Genomic DNA, 19728 nt, shown 5'->3' with positions numbered 1-19728 from the left:
CTGGCTTTGAGTGTTCACGATGTAACAAGCCTACAAAGTATCGAGCTCTCAGAACGAATTTGGGATCAGAAGCCTCTGTCTGCTTCCACAGTATTGTTCTTGGAAATGGCGAACCTGTAAACCTCTCCAATGTCATCACAGCTAAAGTATCATGGATATATGGCATTGCCTAAGCACAGTACAAGACATTTGATGCAGTGTCATCACTAGTGTAGGTTAGCCTACAAGTAAAATTAAAATGTAGTCATGATTAAAGTTGTAACTCCATCATTGCGATGTGCCTAGCATCTCGTATACATACCGTTACACTGTCAGCTGTTAGCCAGATATGCACTGAGATCTTCCAGGCGCTATCTGTGCAAAATGGCATCATCACATAGCAACATTACATTGCCATATGATCCTTAAGGCCTTCTTTACAGTAAATTATAGGCCTCCTTTCTTCCGTGACTCTTTCACATAAGCTACATTGATGAAAACTGACATCCACATTATGCAGGTTTACCTTTCAAAGCACATTTAGAACAACTCATCAAATTTCTGTTGGAAAAAAATTTATTCTATGGCTCTTTCAGGCTGTGCTTCTGTTTCTGTGTGTGTGTATGTCCCCGATGGCAAAACACTGATTTTTTAATTTAAAAATGGTACCTTCCACCCCTTTCTCCCCTCCTCCTTGCTAGTGGATTCAAGCTCATGACAGCAAAAATGAATGAAAGGACTCGTAATCTGAGAGGTCTGAGCCCAAAAATACACTGTCTAGTCACATTGCACTTTGCTTGAAAGTATATGCCTAACAACAGTTCACTTCTAGTTCACTTCTTACACTATGCTTAATTATATGAAAGCTCTTTTGATTTAGGGTAGTATATTTTTAATAAGATATTAGCTATTCCTGTCTATATTATATTTGTCCTTTGTGCCCCTTTACCATGTTTTATACTGCGAAGCAGGGCTATAAGCGGCTACTGCCAATATAGCTTAACATTACATCACTGCTGTGCAACAGAGTGGGTTGCAGCTCCTGAAGCATGCCCCCTGAATGTCATGAACCTAACAGTCAGATCAGGATCAGAATGTCCCAGTACATTGTGAAATTTCTCCATGAATCTGTGTATACTCTTGTTCTGCAAGCTGGCACGTTGCAAAATGAGGAAGCATAAAGTTGCATATTTTATGACATCTTAATGTGTACCAATATTCCAGCTAGTCATATAAATGCACATCTGCTACACAGTTTTATTCTATGCAACATGTTGGAGGCTGTCAGCTAGCTTATGCAGGTAAAACATTTTCTGGGCATTTCCTCAATTGCTGATTAAGCTTCTGCTAGTGGTTCCTTAAAGTGGTTATAAGGTAACCTCTGAGAATCTTTGTATGGCACGTGATTGTGACCTAGACCTGCACTGTTTGCCATCACCGAAAACAATTGTGCCTGTTGTCAGGTGCATGGGCACTACATCACGTCAACTAATTATCTTCAAGACTCTTTTTGAGCAGTATTACATGTATAGAGAGCGTGTAGAAGAAATTAATCAAACAGACATTATCTTTTGGGTTAAATAGAGATAATTACATAGTTGAAAAAGGTAAATAAGATGTGCACTGAGACTCCAAAGTAAACTTACATTTATTCCTGGTGCAAGGGTATGTGAATGATGTGGTTACACTGTAAGCTGGACGTAGCTGCTATAGTACTTCAAAAATGATCACACTAGATAAGGTCTGCTATTAAAACTGTATTCAATTTATCTAGGGTGGATTTTTACAGATTATGTGCTCATGGGCTCAATATGACAACTTTATTACTGCATTCTTACTTGAAAAATGGAAATAACTCATTCATGTGTTCGTATTGGTAACATGTATTCTAGCTGAGATTGCTTCATGACAAAGTTCTGCATTGCCCCTTCATGTCTTGATAATCTGTTTTTGTCATTGAGTTTATCGCTGCACATTCAGAATATTTATTTTCACCTCACAATTTAGTGGGTCATGGTGTACAGTGCATTCATATATATCAAAGTCGACAAGTGAATTGGCCATTGCCGAGATACTGCATGATGAAACTTACAATATAATCCATGCTAACTGCAAGGACAATTGCTATTGCAAATAATAACGATGGTGTAGATGGCAATGATGAAGGCAGAGAACTGATTAATTACTCTGGAGCAGAGTTGCATTCAATCTAGACTCCATAATGAGGAAGCAGTCATTATCTCTGGCTCTACGAAGACTGCATTGATGAAGTTGCTTTATTTTAAGCATGTGGTATATCTTCTGGAAGAAAAATTCTGGGAACACTTAAGCTTTGTCTTTAAGGGTATGATGCATTAGTGTCAAAGGCTTCCTCTGCAGTGCTCCTCGTTGGTCGTTGTTTGCGTACATGCATTTAACTACTCAATAACTAATTTCTTAATTTGTACATTTATTTCACACATACTGATTAATATACATGTAGTGGCAAGATGCCATAATATGCGAAAAACCAGCCAAGCAGATATAAAACCTTGCTTTAAGGAAGTTGTAAAAACGTGCCTCCATGGCCCTTTGTGAGGAATATGACTTTCAACCAGACAGCCATCCGCTGATAACACGGTGTGTTTATTTTTGCCGCCCTTTTAGCTACACTTTGTGAAGATAGTGCAGCTTGCCAATGCCAAATGCTTTGTAAATAGTCTATATATAGAGCCTTTTCTGTATACATATAACCACACGTTTTACATACCATGTATGAAAAGAAAAATGCCCTTGTGGCTCAGAAGTAGTGTGTCCGACTCGGTGTAAAAGTGTTCTGTTAGTTCCCATATCACCTTAATTCCCATTTTTCGCTCGCAACTCCAACAACGCTGATTCTGGATTTTCTGTAAAGTGGCATGACTAATGCTGCTGCACTGTAAGAAAGTTGCATGATGTCTCACTGATGAAATCTGGAGGCTTCCCAAATGACATATTATGTGCAGAACATGCAGTGTGCATTGCTTTTGGGAAGCTTTGATGCCATCTGGACATTGATCATTCTCCAAAGGACATGCATTGTGCAAATATCGAGAGAAGCTAATTAACAATATTGGCTGGCCACATACATACATTGTACATTCTGCTTGTAGCAACATGCCCTGCCTCGTCACCTTCCAACAGGTTTCCTCTGTGAAATGGGTTGTCAAGTTTGTTGACCAACCGGACCACGTGGAGAGCCTCTCCTCCTTTAGTGGCTGGGAAGTAATCATTGCGTTTGTTCCATGTAGCCTCAGCAGCAGCAGTTTGACGGCACTTGTCCACTTGACCTTCCACAGCGAAGGTGCGGAAAACAAAAGGTGACGTACCATTTCATGGCCATCGTAAGAAACAGCTCATGCATCTAAGGCAGGCGGCCAACAATACGTATACAAAAAGCAGAATCACTAACTAGCACAGCCAGTATACCTGTTTACTTATTTGTTCAAAAACACTTTTAGCCTTAAAATCAATCATTTGACCAATAACGAAAAATCTAATGAAAGAGTTGATTACAGCAGCACAAAATGAAGAATGTCCAAGATTTGGAAGTGAATTCATATGGACTGGGCAACTGGCCACTGTCTTTGCACAAATTATATACTGCAGTCTTACTCAGTGACTGCAGCTTACCATCTCATTCTTTTCATAGCTTTCTCACAATTTAATGCGGAGTTGCCGTTTCTGATAAGCACATTCCACATCAGGCTATTATCAACCCGTTTCTTTGCTAGCTTTCTTGCCGCTAAATCCCCCTCCACATTTCCACAAATGCAGCTTAGACGGTTATGAAAAAAAATGATGAAAAAAATGAAAGGGCTGCAGGCAGCTGCAAGAGTACAAGCAAAAAGAATGCTTTTTAAGAGCATCAAATTTCGCACTCATAAACAGAAAAGCCTCGCTGATAACAAAGTATCACCCAATTTGTCATCCAACGCACCCTGGTTGCTCAGGGACTAATGGCACTTGACTACAGAGTTGGGAGACCCGACGCTTGATTTCGACCACGGTGACCACATTTTAAAAGAGGTGAAAGGCAATGCGCCTATGTACTGTGCAATGTCAGTGCACATTAAATAACCCTAAGGTAGTCAAAATTACCCGTCGCTCTCAACTACAGCCCACCTCTTAGCTTCAATCACTTTTGGATGTGAAACTCCAAAACCAATTAACTACTTGGCATGCAGTATCATGGATCACAGCCAGCAGTCATGGATACAGAAGCTCTGTACCTTATTAGAAAAAGAGAGCTGCCTTTTTATAAGTCAGGGGACATAAGCAATTACAACAGCCAAGTTGTAACGGCCAGACACACAAATGTAACCAAACTGTTTCCAACTGACCCAAGCAGTGTTCCTGAAAGTTCCCCTGTCATTTAACTGAAATAAATATCTCATATGCTATGTAGCCAAGAATAAAGGCATGCACGTATCGTAGAACAATTTGGATTAGCAAATAGCTGACAGATCTCCCACAAAAGCATTCAGTGCTTTTGTCATACCCAGTAACGAGAAATAGTTGGCTGTGGACTCCTAGTTCTTAACTGACTGCTGAAGACATATCTAGTAATCAAAGCCATACACTCCAACAGTTTATTTGCCATGACTACAGAGGACTTCTCACAGTTCCTCTTTGAACAAGTCTTCGTCTTGCACATTTTATCATAGCTGATTAACTACTTCCACGTGATATGGCTAGGCCCAGGTGGTTTCTGAGCCTATTTTGGAATTTGCTATCTCATAAAAAAGTACATGACAAAGCATTTGATAAATTTGCTTGTGAGATGACACCACCACCGACCAGGTGGAAAACATTGCCATATATCTTGCCTGCAGCCTACAAGTTAACTGCAGAAGTAGTACACCTATTCGAAGAATGGTGACCACAACAGAATACGCTCACCGCAGCCCATTTTCATTAGGGACAGTCTTCTCATGCTGCTTAGAAGTGACCTAGAATTTCATCTTAAAATGTTTCTTAGCTCTGCCCCTGTCTTACCTTCATCAACAAACAGAGGATAATTCCAGCCATAGTACAAGCTTCCAGTGCTCACTAAATTCAACTTTTTTCCACATAAGATGCCCCACTTCTCAGAGCCACCACTCAGCTCCTTCTTTCTACTGCTAAGCTTGGCTGCACGTACTGCACTATACTTACATCGTATGGAATCCATATACGATGCTTTGCTGCTGCTTTATTTACCCGGCAAGTATTTGCACGAACTGTGGTTGTAACATGCAACATCGCATTAAAAAAAAAAAAAAAAAAAAAAAACTGCGCACACAGTACCACATACAATGCGTTCTGCGGTCGAACAGTCTGCAGGATACGCAAACAGCGTGACCGCATATAATAAAAGGGGAGGTAAAAAGTCACAAACCTCTTTATTGCTAAATGTGATGTAACATGGACAGGATGACCAGCGCTTCGTGATGAGGCGATCGGAAAGACTAGCTGCTTTGCAGTCCTAAACACACAACTGAGCTGTCCTGCAGCTCAACGACAACACTTTAAAACATGACTTCAAACGTCCACCCGGCGTCTTCATTTCTTCTTCCCGGAGTCGCCGCTAGCACCTTCGTGCTTGATAGCAATGGGAATGGGCTTGGCCTCCTCTTTCTTGGGAGCGTTCTTGCGCGGTGCTTCCAAGGCCAAGAGCCCGTTGGGTTTCAGGTGGCACTTGACGGACTCCGGATCAACATCCTCGGGCAGAACATACCGACGGGTGAACTCACGTTTCACGTAGCATCCGCGGTCGTCCGACTTCTCTTCGTGCTTGCCGTGGATGAAGACGCAGTTGCCCTGCGTCTTGACGGTGATCTCCTCCGGGGTGAAGTGCCGGGTGTCCACTTGAATGGCGAATTTGTCCGGAGTGCAGGCGACGGCATTTCCCTGCTGTGCGGGGCAGACGCAGTTTGATGCCTGATCGTGACGCGGCTCGATGTAGAACCGCTGGTTGTAGAACGGCGAGTCGAGCAGCTCGCTGTCAAAAAACGAACCGCCGAAGTCGTCGTCGAAGAAACGCCTCACCAGGTCCGTAGGAGCCCAGGAACCACGGCTGAGAAGCGGGAACAGTGCCATGATGCTCGAGTTGAACCGCTCGAACTTTCACAGGCTTTCAACGCAGTAGAACTTGCAGAAATCTGCTCTGAAGCGCTCGTACGCCGCCGCTCCTTTTTAAACCCCTCGTTTGTTTACGAAACGAGGTTCGAGAAAGTGCGAGACACAGGGCAACGTCCGGTGATGCGATTGGTCGGCTTGCATCACGTGGCGTGTCTGCTCTCGCGGTATTGGCGCTCATGAAATCAGATGGCGCGAAATTTGGAGATTGTTCTCGAAAGTTCGTCGTTATGAATCTCGCGTTCGTGTGCGGTATTTTCTAGCGTCTTTGCTGTATTTTTGCGAAAAATAAGCTGCTGACACTTTCTGCGCACCCGAATGTGCACATGTAGGCCGAATCCCTAGTAATACTATAATTCTGTTTCCTGTCGTTTGTTTTATAACAGACAGACTAGTTGAAGCTGTGTTGCAGCACACTTCATACTGATGTGCAAACTTTATTGCTGCTGCGTGCATGATTTGTGGCAGAGCGTTCGTTGTTGCGTGGGACGCATTCGAATATCTCCCCGCAGTTGTAGCTACTCGGTAGCAGGAATTTAAACTCAGACAAGGTGTTGATCGGGTTTGGATGAGCGTTGAGAAGCATACGTCCTTAGTCAGTGTAATATGTGTGTGTGTGTGTGTTGAGGGGGAGTTGCGACCCATTTTGACCACCCAGCTAGAGTCCACTGACATCGCACAGTTCCCAGGCACCTTGCTTTTCGCGGATCCCGGATCCATGTGGCCGCCGCGGCTGGGACTCGATCCCGCATCTTAATTTGGGCACCACTGCACCACCTCAGCAAAGAGGTTTGGGAAAGGGGGGGGGGGGGGGGGGGAGAAAGATGTGTGTGCATGCGCATATTGTACGCACATACATTAAGGGGATATGCATTCAGATAATGAATATTAAGGGGGTTGTAGGGCGATCAAAATCACACAACTGCATGCACCATGGCTTTAGAAGCATGTATGAGAAAAAAAAGGTTGTGCTGCCTCGGCCTACTAGTATGTTTCAATTGAAGTGGCCCAATCAAGGTTGTGGGCCAAATAATTACCTCGACCGCCTATCTTTGTACTGGCCCAAATCAAATTTAGTGCCAAATAATTATGCATTATGCTTTGCAAACATACGCCACTGACATGATCAATGTCTATAATGCCCTGCTTCGAATGCTTCACTTAAAATAGATACTGCTGCATCCTTTGATCATGCAACAGATACTAAAGAGTTTTCACTTTCAAGTTGAGCAGAATATGAAGTGAATGTGCCAAATGTCCTAATTTTGGATGACGCATTAGCTAAAAGAATATGTTGTGCCTTTCAATAAGAGAATGCTAATGTGTGACAAATGATAACAGGACTTGACTTTCGTTCCTGTGTTATGTGTTCCATTTTGTTGCGAATGAACAAAGGCATGTGCCAACTATATATATATACGTGTAATGTACAACTGTAGTTGTTTACCTTTTCATTGACAGAAGACTATGTATAAGAACATAGAGCAGTGTTTATGCAAGCGTAGAAAGCAAAATAACATCCATGTCTAGCCTTAGGGCAATAATACTAAATGAGGTGTGGCTGTCAGTGGCATTCTATATGCTGAAAAGCGAAGGACAAGAAGTTAGGTTGGCAGAGTTAGATAAATTGAAAAGCAGTAAATGATTTTAATGTGTAGTAACCTCTAATAGCATATTTAATGATGCAATTGGACTAACAAGGCTTAGTATATGGCATGTGCTTCTTGCACAGGATTATATGCAATGTCTACTATGAGTTAAAGCGTATAACCGACATATATATATAACCAGGAAAGCAACCATATTCCTTCCGACGCTTCAAAAATTGGCGTCTATACTCCTTTAAAGACTGCCTCTTTAAGGGGTTTTTCATAAGGGAGTGTGTAACAGGAATACACATTTGCCTTCATAATCAAATATTGATGTACCGGACATGCACTGCAAATACAATGTAAATTCATATCTATTTGCAGTGTTTTTAATACTGCCATTGTAAGTACTTAGGTGTAGCGAAAGCTGCGCGGTAGCTGTAAACTGGATGCAGTTGCATTGACATTATAAGCTAAACAGAGGGGCTAGTTGGTCTTTCAAACAAGAGCACAGTGTAAGACAAGCATATATATGAAAGGCTAGGACAGGATGGTGGTGGTAGAAACATTTTATTGCCATTGGAACAAATAGTGGGGGTGAAGACCCCTTCATGGTACTTGCGTGCTCCCTTACTACACGGGAGACACCCTTATAAGGCAAAAGAAAGTCCTTGAAAAGCAATCCTTCTCATAGCCCTGGAAATGATCTTTCGTTGGTCTTGACTTGAGGTGCTCTTCATGAGAGACTCCCAGTAGGACTCTGCGACGTTTGGTGATGGGGGATGAGGAAAGGTGGGACATGTAAGAAGGATGTGTAGGAAGTGTCGTGGTTTGCCGCAGAGTTTGCATGATGAGGAAAACTGGTCTGGGTATCGGGCATGTGGAAGTGTAGGGTATGGAGCAGTCCAAGTCTGCAAGCTTCGCTAGTGTACGGCCTGCACTATGGTGAGAGAAGGGGCGGGGGGTGTATATTCCCTTTGTTTGTCCCGGTAGTCCGAGAGAATATCACGGAAGGAGAGCAGAGCAGGAGAGAAGAGAGAGATATGCGAGCAGCGGTGCAAGATATATAGCCATTGGTATAATTTATAATCGCAGATTTGGAGTCAGAGATAATTTTTGTGGCAGATGTAGAGATTAGAGCAAGCACGATGGCTGCCTCCTCTGCCTCTGTGGTGGAACTGGTGATTATAGAGCTGGAAGTAAGCAGCTTTGCTTGATTGTCGGCTACAGCCAGGACCATATGGGAGCCTGATGTATATTCCGCTGTGTCCACGTAGGCCACCTCTTGGTCCTCGCTATATTGTCTATGAAGGGCCTTGCTATTCTGTTGCCTTGGTCGCGCTCAGGGTGTATGTTTTTAGGGATGGGAGGTATGATGAGGTTAGAGCGGAAGTTAGGAGAAAGGGGGACGCCGTTAATGTGTGTGTGTAACTGGACTAAGGTTTAAGTGGGATAATAAAGTGCGGCTAGCCGCCGAGTTAGGTAGGCAGGATATTTGTGCCATTAATGTAGCTTCTCTAAGTTTCTCGAAAGTGTTGTGTACACCGAGTTTAAGGAGTCGGGCATTAGATGTGCTGGGGGGGAGTCATAGAGCCGTTTTCGTGCAACTTCGTAGGAGCACGTTCACCCAGTCTCTCTCCTTTTGTTTGAATGGGAGGTATATGGGAGGGCATATATGGTGCGACTCATAATGTAAGCCTGAATGAGGTGAAGTGTGTTTCGCTCTCGTAAGCCATCTCGGCAGTTGGCTGTTGGGCGAATCAGTCGGGTGGTCTGTTGACTTTGTGTATGGAGAGTCTTTATAACTTCTCCGTGCACACCATGGGAGTGAAGAACTAGACCCAGCACACAGATTTTGGATACTAGTGGGATTGAATGAGTATCTAGCTTGAGGAAAGTAGGCAGACTGCCTGAATCATATTGCTTGGGGCGGTAGAGAAAGAGTTTTTATTTTGAAGGGGAACAAGTTAGGCCACGTTCTCGTACATATGTGTCGATGGCGGTTAGTGCCAATTGTAGGTGTCCCTCTATTTCGGCATCACTGCCACTTTTAGCCCAGACAGTGATGTCGTCGGTGTAGAGGCTGAAATGAATGTCGGGGATTTGAGTTAATTTTTCGGGTAGGTGAAGAAGTGCTATGTTGAATAGTATAGGGGAGAGGACGGTGCCCTGGGGCGTACCTCGTGCACCTATCATTATCCCTGAAAGGCAGTAGTTGCCAAAGGGAAGTGTGGCTGTGCGCTGGCTGAGGAAGTCTCAGATGTGATTATAATACAACCTGCCACCGACTCCTAGGGTTGTAAGGTTCTGAAGGATTGCTGAATGCATAACATTATCAAATGCTTTGGTAAAATTCACACCATGGTGGCTTTGGTGCCATAGGTTTGACAAGATGGCCACTACACCTCATCCGCCTCTTTGCAGATGATTGCCTTCTCTATAAACAAATAACATGTGAACAAGACCAAAGAAATTTACTTGACAGCTTAATGAATATCAGTGAATGGTGTGCGGTATTGGGCACGACACTGAACTTCCAAAAAACAGTACTGCTCCGCATCACAAATAAAAAGCATCCCTATGTATTTTCTTATGTTATCGATGGTCACCCTTTAAAGGAAGTAGATGAATACAAATACCTGGGAATTACAATTACTAACACTTTTTCGTGGTCTAAGCATATAACAAACATTTCCGCATCTGCTACACGTAAACTCGGCTTTTTAAGACACAAGCTAAAACAGGCACCTTCTGACCTAAAACTTCTAGCCTACAAAGCATTTATCTTGCCGGAACTCAAGTGTGCTTCAGTGGTTTGGGATCCCTTCTACGTAAAAGACAAACAAAAGCTGAAAATGGTCCAAAGGCATGCAGTTCGCTTCATATTTAATAAATATAGAGCTACTGATTCTATATCAAAGGTTCTATCAGATAATAACATCCCAACACTGGAAACTAGGCGGCAAATTGCGCGACTTAAGTTTTTATTTGCAATTTACAAAAAGTATCTGAACATTAACTCACAAAATTATATTCAGCCATTTTTATCGTGCTCATCAAGACACAGACATGCCCATAATTTGCTCCCTTATACCGCGTGCACCAATTTGTTTAAATACTCCTTTTTTTCCACGAACAATAATAGAGTGGAACAATCTGCCTGCAGCCGTTTTTTTCTTTGGAAAGTTTTGATTGTGGTGTAACAAACGCATTACAGTTGTGATGTTTTTTTACTTTTCTGCTGTTTTTACCCTTATTTACATCTCCTATTGTTATGTAATGTTATATTTTATGCTCATGTACGGCATTCATTTACTGGTCTGGATTTGCTGCTGTGTAATCCCTTTTATTTTTTCTTCTTAAATCAAGCGCCCGTTTCAAGTATGTTTTTTTTTTTTTTTTTTTTTGAAAAGCTGACTTGCATTGTTTCTGTATATCCCCACCTGCTTGGTCTTCCGAGACTGCAGTATTTTCAAATAAATAAATAATAAATAACTGAATGAAATGAAAGTGGAATGCATTCCAGTAATGAGCAAATAATGCTGGTGCACGGACCTTGAAAAAATGAAGAAAAAAAAACTTGCATAACCTAATGGTCAACCAGTAAATGGTAGAGAGACGAATGGAAGAGCAGGAAGGCTGTCGGTTGAACTCACACATGCTTAAAAAATCTGCCTTTGTTCAGGAGACAAACGCAAAGTGTAACAATACACGCATCACTGCTCAAATCATGGCTTCCAAGATTTCTCACCAGTTGATCTTTGCCATGCCCTCGAAGCTTGGTGCGACTTAAAAAGGGGACCAGCCTTTTGAATTCTGGCAGTGCTTATGTGTTATGTTTTTATATGAACTGGACAGCATGTCCTCTCAGTCTTACATTCAGAAAGCTGCCCTATGTATACACTCTGCCATAATGGATCTCTGAGAGAATTTGTGCACAATGTCAGTTGTGCAGGAAACGAGTGGTTTTGTGTGTTTTGTCCCACATAGTGGATTCTTATTCCTCTCTTGGTCTGCTAAAGCTCATAAATGTGAAAGCTTGAGGTGGTACAAAATGTGATGGTAACTTCAAATTTTTCTGCCACATTTTTCAAGTTCCAGAAAACCTAAGGCAGTTTCTTTAACTGTGCCTTTTCACTGCTCTTGCATTTTGCTGTAGTAACTGCTTTTTTTCTTTATTTTCCTAGCTTGTTCTTAATAGCCTCAGTAAGAGCATTGGTAGGGAAACCTGACTTTTTCAATCTTTCAACGTGGCACGATCAAAACTACTTCCAACTTTGTGAGGACAGGGCTTGTAGTACTGATCTAAGACACATAGCTGCTATCCCTCGCTGCCTGATCAGCTTGGAATTTGATCCGTCATAGGGCAGAAGCACTTTCTTCGGCCAAAGCTGATATGACTAATGTAATGCCCATGATTATAATACTGATGAATGTTTAAAAACTGAATGCAATTATCGACTAGTAGTAGTTAAGTGCAAAAACTTAATGAATCTGTGATCGCTTTGAGTCTCTTCAGAATTAAGCCAGCAACACTAAGTTATGTCTAGGAGAAAGTTTAGGAACAACAAAAAGGAAACCGTCGACATCATATGCATGAGTGAGGACAATGTGGTGAGCGCTGCTCATCCCAGAAAAAAAAAAAAAAAAAACTAAATAAACAAAGTGAACAGGAGCTGCACATAATTCAATGCAAATTCCACTTTTATGAATATAAAAATGATCTCTATGGAAAATTATTTAAATACAGGGTGAACTGTTCTTAAAGGGTCTCAATAGTGACACTACAAGAGTCATAAAAGGACACAGTTGCTGCCTCTTCACTGCACTCCTTCACAGAAATAAAGAGTTAATCGTACAGTAGCAAATAGTGAAGTTCTTCAAGGTCCAGCGAAAACGGCCATATTGAACCACACGAGCCATGACACCGAGAGTCAACTAAGGCGTCTGAGCTGATTATCTAAAGTGGTCCGCTGTAATTAGTAGGAAACAGACCATGCTGCAGAAACTTGCCGAAGCTCGCCTGCCAATTGCCTCCATCTATAATGAGGATACTGAATGGGTAATCTGGTGTGCGTATCTTAGTCGAGTGTTTGACAGAAACTCGTCTGGCGAGGTGGCAGCACAGTAGCATTGTGAACAAGGGACCCCTACAGGCAACGAAACGTCAATGTTTTTTTTCTTTTTTATTATGTTTGCTGATGTTCGCTTTTGTCCCTGCGGTTAAAAAACCTTCAAAGCTTCTACTTTGCACTCGTTCTCTTTCTCCAGCCTGTCCAACTTGCAATCTTTTGCTGAAACACATTTAAATTTCTTTTCATTCAGATACAGGTGTGTCCCTCCTGTTTTGTCCTAGCCTTTCTCATCCTAGTCTTTGCGCTCACATCTTGTTTGAAACATTATGTTGCAATGACACTATGGAAACTATTTTACTGCATAAGATCTGCTCATTATCAATTCAACTTAGATGTATGTGAGGGGATTAATATGACTAGTACTCCGTTGCATGCCTAGGTGAAGAATGAAAATAACCTTACCTTGTGATTTTCCCATTCTTATATTTGCAGTGCTAACATCACTCCCATTTATTACTGTGCAAACCACTGTGTGTACAGAGTCCTTAATAAGATTTATTAACCACCTGACAGGGGTGAGAGCCAAGATGTAAAATGGCATGCGTGTTTTGAAACTATATATATTTGGCATTGCTGAGATATTACATCATTTATTTTTAACGCACTTCATAGTATTTCTAGGATAGCTGCTCTGACTTAAGTGAACTTCGAGGGACCGAAAAAGACTGCTTACTTAACTGAAAGTTCATTGAAATGAATACCTGCTAGAAAGTAGAACAGCGTAGGGCATGGTTTGCATTGAGTCAAGATTGTAAAATGTGATTTACGAGGTTACCTACGTCGGTATATACAAAGTGGATAACAGTAACATTGCTGGTCATTTCATTTCAAAAAAAATTTTTGTTTGCGCTGGTATTCTTAAAGCACAAGAAGTAACGAAGCTGCCCAGAGAGTCCCATTTTTGCACGCTTCCTTTCCCACAGCTTGTTGCAGAGACACAAATTTTTACAACTTTTCAAAGCATCCAGCAGACTTAGCTAGATTTAGAGAGTTTGAATGTGGCTCTGCTTTACCTTTTCTTCATTAAGACAAGCACAGGACATAATATACAGATATGTTTGCCCAGTACAGGTCACATAGACTTCAAATGAAGTGTTGCTGTAAACATCCAGCTGGTGACAGAGCTCCGTACACATTCCAGGATTGATCACCTTGTTGTGCTGTTCCCATTTCCTATTTTCACAGTACAGAAGGCCAGATTTGTGCCATCTATTTGCAATTGTAGCTGGCATTACTACACCAGCACTGCAGAGTGCAAGAACTTTGTTCAACTGATTGCCAGCATAATCCTGGGCCTACCGACCTAGTCCATTTAACTTCTGAAATATTCACTATTCCGATATTTGTTTGTGTTTGCATAGAATGCATAAATTCACTGAGGATTTTGAAATGTTTGTACAAGTGAGAGTTAACTCTGCAGCAAATAATGCTGGCATAAATATGAAGGCGAACAAGTTTTCATTCTCTATAAATAATGCGGCGTTGTGAAGATGGCAGTGCTGAAATTTTTCAAAGCATGGGGCATATCTTGAAAACAAAAGGAAAGTTGCACTGCATTCTATTAAAAACATGCGAGTGCTAAAAAAAACGGTACATTTCTGCTCGATGTATCATTATGAATGAATAAACATCCCTCATGTGTGAACCAATAAACTGACTATTTCAAACTTCTCTACCTAACGCAAACTATGACCACAGGGGCAGTTATAAAACAGTGTTGTATGTAACATGCAACACACAGTGAACACTGGAAATCATCGCTAGCTTCAAGTACACAGGTCTTACCACGAGGAAAACATTGCCACAAATCTCGTCTGCAACCCGCAAGACATCTCACTGCTCTGCGTAGAAAAAAAAGGAGCAATCGTCAAAAGCAAACAAAAATCTTGGTATTATACTTTTGGCAAAATTCCAATCAGAGGGACCATACCATGAAAGGGAACTCAGCCATGCCTAATTGAAATGACTAACCAGGGTGTCTAAAAAGCTACTTTTGTTGAACTTCGTTTTCCTCAAATTATCCGAGCCAAAATTCCGTCAGTCCGTGGTGCATAGCATGAAACATTTAACATACACATACGCAAACGTCGACCGATTTACAACACCCAGTACAAAAAACAAAGCAGCAAAATTGAACAATTAACTTCCCTGCCGTATGCACGTAAGCAAAAACATGGCATGCAAACAGACAGCGTGCTGGACAATGAAAGCACCGTCAAAATTCTTGTAGCACTTTCCCCCTTGACCAGTTCTTAAGCGTTCCGGACTTGCTCATATTTTTTTTTTTTTTTCGACAATTCCGGGATGCTGACATCTTGTTTCTATGTTAGTTGGTGCTAGCTGCTCAGTTCTGAACGCAGAGTCATCACAGATTTCAGACGCTACACATGAGAGGCACCCGGCAGCGCTACGAAAAGATATCGGCACGCTGCGAGTCTGCACTGAGAATTCTGCTATAACGTTACGAGCAAGCTGCGTTCCAAGAACGGCTCGGACCGGCAACACCGTCTGCAACGTATGCAAACGATGTAACCGCCAGAGAGGAGACTTAGAAAAACACAAACCTTTATTTTCAATGCGATGTCATATGCACTAGATGAACACTTCATGTAAGAGGAATGTACAGGTCGGGACGACCAGCTGAAATTACTGCTTTGCAGTTCTCTTAGCACAACTGAGCTGTCCCGCAGCTCAATGAAAGAAAAAAAAAAAAAGTTCACACACACTGTTCACACACCGGCATTGCGACAGTTCATTTCTTTCCAACGTCGCCGCTAGCACCCTCATGCTTGACAGCAATGGGAATGGGCTTGGCCTCTTTCTTCGGGGCGTTCTTGCGTGGTGCCTCCAAGGCAAGGAGCCCGTTCGGCTTGAGGTGGCATTTCACGGACTGGGGATCCACATCTTCGGGCAACACGTAGCGGCGTGTGAACTCGCGTTTGATGTAGCAGCCGCGGTCGTCTGACTTCTCTTCGTGCTTGCCATGGATGACGACGCTGTTGTCCTGCGTCTTGACGGTGATCTCCTCCGGGGTGAAGTGCCGGGTGTCAACCTGGATGGCGAACTTGTCCGGGGTGCAAGCAACAGACGTGCCCTGCTGGGAAGGACAAACGCTTCCTGACGACTGCTGGTGACGGGGCTGGATGTAAAACCGCTGGTGGTAGTAAGGGGGATCGAACAGCTCACCGTCAAAGAAAGAACCGCCGAAGTCGTCGACCAAGAAGCGTCTCATCAGGTCAGCGGGGCCCCAGGAGCCGCGGTTCAGCAGTGGGAACAGAGCCATGATACTGGAGTTCTAACTTGCAAAGGTTCAGCGAACCAGAAAAAGCATCGAACGCTCGATTCAATCTAACGCTCAATAAAGCCCCTTGATACTTTGAAAGTTACGCCAACGGTTGAACTTTGCCGCCGCCGCGCTACATCCTCGCCTCCTCCTCGCCCCTTGCGCGCCCCTTCGCTGAAGGCCGGCTCTCCGCCCGATTTCCTGAGCGACGATTGGTCTCCCTGCCGTTGCCATTGGAAACCGACGCGCGTCCGGCGTTTTCCTTGTGTTTTCTTTTTCCTTCGCGCCATTTTTCCCCTAGTCTCTGCGAGCGAATATTGCGCGCTGTGCTTTTATTGCAGCGTGCAAGCTCTATGCCGTGCTGTTGCGCGTACAACTGCAGCAAGCGACCTGAAGATGGTTATGCGGTATTCATGATATCTCAAGGCAAGCGTGACGGCTTGCGCACGAGTCAGTAGATTCACAAGATTAGTCGAAAGACGTTTATTCCTAGAAACAACAGAGTTGTTTGCGACGTCGAGTGCCTTTCTCACTCCCTGTAATAACGCGTCACCTGACGCTGCGTTTTTTATTCCTGCTTGCTGCTCAATATTTTTGCGGCGGCAGCATGTTCATTGTACAAAAATAAGGTTGTCCTCTGCAGCATGCTGAATATTCTGCGAGGCTCCAAGGCTCCATCATTTAACACGCTTCGACTTCTGTACAGTCAGAAACAGGGCGCTATAATCTGCTTTTTGCTGTCAGAAATAACTGGAAAATTAGTCTCTCGATTGCATTTGTCGCGATTATGCTAGGATCCCTGGCCTCCTTCACTAAAAATCAAAATTCGGGCTTGTAGAGGAGCTAGCCTTTCCAGCTTTTACTTGTAGTGTGCGTCGGTTACTCGGGAGCAATGAATGCTGGCCCTGAAAAACTCTTTGGCAAGTAAACCCGAGGTATTGCGGGTAATCTGCACTAGTTAGGTCGTATGGCATTTTTTTTTTTCAATTTTTGAATGTGTCTTGCCATGCTTCGACGCACGCGTGGGTTAAAAAACATGCGTTCGTTTTATCAAGGATACGGCGATCACACACGCTTCACTTTGACCATGACTACTAGGCGTTGGCAGGTTACCTTCGCTTTGAAAGCTGGAGCTCTAAAAGCGCGATTCCGCGTATTCATTTATTGCGAGAAAAGTTATCCCATCGATGTCAAATCAGCCGGAATCATTGCATCAATTTTCTGTATTTACGAAACTTAAACAATCAATGATGATTATAGTTATTATGTAAAAATAGGGGAACATTTTGCGAGCAACAATTCTTAACACTGTAACATATTACTCATTTCAATTGTATGCAAGATTTTTTTTTTTCACCTAGCCTGAGTAATTATCTCATCGCTCTATGTTCTAGCTACATTTCACTGAAGACCAGTTTGAGCCGCCAATATTACACGAACTCGAAAAAAAAAAACAGACCAAACGCAGTTCCATCAATTTTCTCTCACCGACCTGTCCTGAAGTAAAGGAAGCCTCCTCGACAGAGACATGAACCTCGCGCTGATAGTAGTCAGTTATTTCTGTGGCTTGCTCTTTTCCCACCTCCATTTATGAGAAAACAAGAAAGTATAAGAATTAAAAGTCAATGTATAGTTGTCTCGTCAGATATTATGAGATAACAGAGATATGACTGACAACGTAAGTCAATGAAAATTGAAGTATATCAATGGGTCATGGGACGGCATCAGATTAAATAGTGATGGTTATGAATAGTGATAGGTAATTATGGTGACTGTTACGGATAATAATAGTAAATTATAGTAATAGGCCCGGGTAGTGAGGTGATAGTGTTCGTTGCGGATAGTGACAGTTACGCTAGGTCTCTGGCATTAGTAGATATAGTGATAGGATAGCGATAGTTAATGAATTGGCAGTTATACGCTTTCTCATTTCCGCACGTTGAAGACCTATGTGCACCTTGTAATTTTTTTTTATTTGATTGTTGCGTTCAATGAAATCAAGCTCTTTTACACAGCGCATGAGACCACAGCATGCTTGCCCCAGAACTTCAGTGTATCGGCAATAGGGCCCACCACATCTCCCAGTGTACCCTGCTGTCTTTTAACCACACGCGAAGTCAGTGAGGGGCCACGTACTCATAATATTATATAATTCCTCCATCAGCATCATATCAAGACTGCCGTGGCAAACCTGTTCCTTGCCTCGAAGCAGTAAGGAACAGCTCAAAATTTGATTTTATACAAAATTAACTAATGAACGCAGATTATCGCGGATCGCTAACTAGCACAGTGCCATTACACTTGGCCTAAGCTTTCCAACGGTATACGGTTCGGTGTTGCAGCTAAAATTTAGATTTTAATTGCAATTTACTAAATATAAATTAATTTGGCCCAGTAATTGATTGAAATACATGTACAATTAACCAATAATCCAATCTCATGGTTGATCACGTGACATATACTATGCTTAGAGAGATAGCTTGACAGTAGCGAAATAGACTAAGTCCTGCTTTAACCTTCTCTAATCTTGAAGTTCAAAGCACCAGCCTGGATCGTTTTCTGAAGTTTTACCGCGGTGACAGATTTCACGCTCTAAAAAAAACAAACACAAAGTCAGAGGCAGTACTAGATTAAGTGCACAAAGTAAAACCTTATCATGAGACTTGAAAAGTGTCTGTAGCACAGAACTCGCCTGAAAGCTTTGTTTATCAGTATTCCCCATTCAAACAGTTCTAAGAAGAAACCAATCAATTCATGAACTTTACTATCGGCATTCTCAAGGCTTTTCTCGCAATTTTTCAAAAATTTTGTGCACTCCTGGAGCACAGACCTGGCCCAAAAGCTCGCGCTTCACTCACTGCTGCGGCCGGCCGGCGGGCGTCAGGGGGAAAAAGCGTGTCGTGCGCAGCGCTCGCCGCCGCCGCGCGAGGAGAATCGAGGAGGAAAGCGCGGCGCGGAGGAGAGTGTCGCTACTTTCAAATTATCAAGGGATTTTAACGCTCAACGGCTCGGCGCGCCTTTTATACCCTTCGTTTTTTTTCTGGAACGGCATTCGAGAAAGTGCGAGAAATTGGGCAGCTCACATGATGCGATTGGTCCATTCGAGTCACGTGGTGCGTTCGCTCTCGCGGTAATAGGCGTGCCGCTGAGGTAGGCTGGCGCGAAATTTGGAGATTATTCTGGAACATTCGCCGTGCGCTGGAGATATATAGTTGCGATGTGATTGTACGTTTACATTTGGTATTTTGATGCCTGTGCCATGTCTCTACGCTGTATTTTGCGCAAAATGAGATGCTGCTGGCGCTTCCTTCGCGCTTCATAGTGCCTGTGTCTACCGAATTGTAGAACTGCAATTCCTTTTCCCGTCGGTTAGAAATAAGTTTCGTCAAAAATCATTGCTGCGCTGCACATGATATGTAAAATGATTTCGGAGAGCGTTGAAAATGCATACCAATTCCCCTGCTATGCAACAATTACTGAATGAAACTATAGAATCACAAGAGAGTGGCATAGTAGAGCACGTGAGAGATACAGTTGAATGCAGGGGCGGATCATCGTGCGCGTTAAGTAAAACAACTACAACATGCTTGGCGAGCGAATGAAT

General features: G+C 42.8%; 2 protein-coding genes and 1 long non-coding RNA gene across 3 annotated transcripts; all 3 read right to left on the bottom strand.

Moving 5' to 3' along the window:
• Positions 1-5362: 5362 nt before the first annotated feature.
• On the bottom strand, positions 5363-6193 carry LOC146181391 (alpha-crystallin A chain-like). The gene has a single exon (XM_084576436.1). The coding sequence runs from the start codon at positions 6076-6078 to the stop codon at positions 5542-5544; it is 537 nt and encodes a 178-aa protein (XP_084432562.1). The 5' UTR covers positions 6079-6193; the 3' UTR covers positions 5363-5541.
• Positions 6194-8270: 2077 nt separating this feature from the next.
• Positions 8271-15003, bottom strand: LOC146181390 (uncharacterized). Its single transcript, XR_014700434.1, has 3 exons — positions 14627-15003; positions 13244-13347; positions 8271-8466 (listed from the first exon to the last, which is right to left on the bottom strand). It is a non-coding gene; the product is annotated as an uncharacterized LOC146181390 (long non-coding RNA).
• A 388-nt stretch (positions 15004-15391) lies between these two features.
• Positions 15392-16166, bottom strand: LOC146181389 (alpha-crystallin A chain-like). The gene has a single exon (XM_084576435.1). It carries the CDS (start codon positions 16122-16124, stop codon positions 15594-15596), a length of 531 nt encoding a protein of 176 aa, XP_084432561.1. The 5' UTR covers positions 16125-16166; the 3' UTR covers positions 15392-15593.
• Positions 16167-19728: the final 3562 nt, after the last annotated feature.

Source organism: Amblyomma maculatum, chromosome 8 (assembly GCF_055883805.1).
Source record: "Amblyomma maculatum isolate TAMU_Amacu chromosome 8, ASM5588380v1, whole genome shotgun sequence".
Lineage (NCBI taxonomy): Eukaryota > Metazoa > Arthropoda > Arachnida > Ixodida > Ixodidae > Amblyomma > Amblyomma maculatum.
The sequence above is the reverse complement of the archived record's forward strand: the minus strand, read 5'-3'. Positions and strand labels throughout refer to the sequence as shown.

What these genes read in the sequence shown, in the direction of transcription:
- LOC146181391 (XM_084576436.1), bottom strand. Translation starts at nt 6,078, where the DNA reads ATGGCACTGTTCCCGCTTCTCAGCCGTGGTTCCTGGGCTCCTACGGAC.
- LOC146181389 (XM_084576435.1), bottom strand. Translation starts at nt 16,124, where the DNA reads ATGGCTCTGTTCCCACTGCTGAACCGCGGCTCCTGGGGCCCCGCTGAC.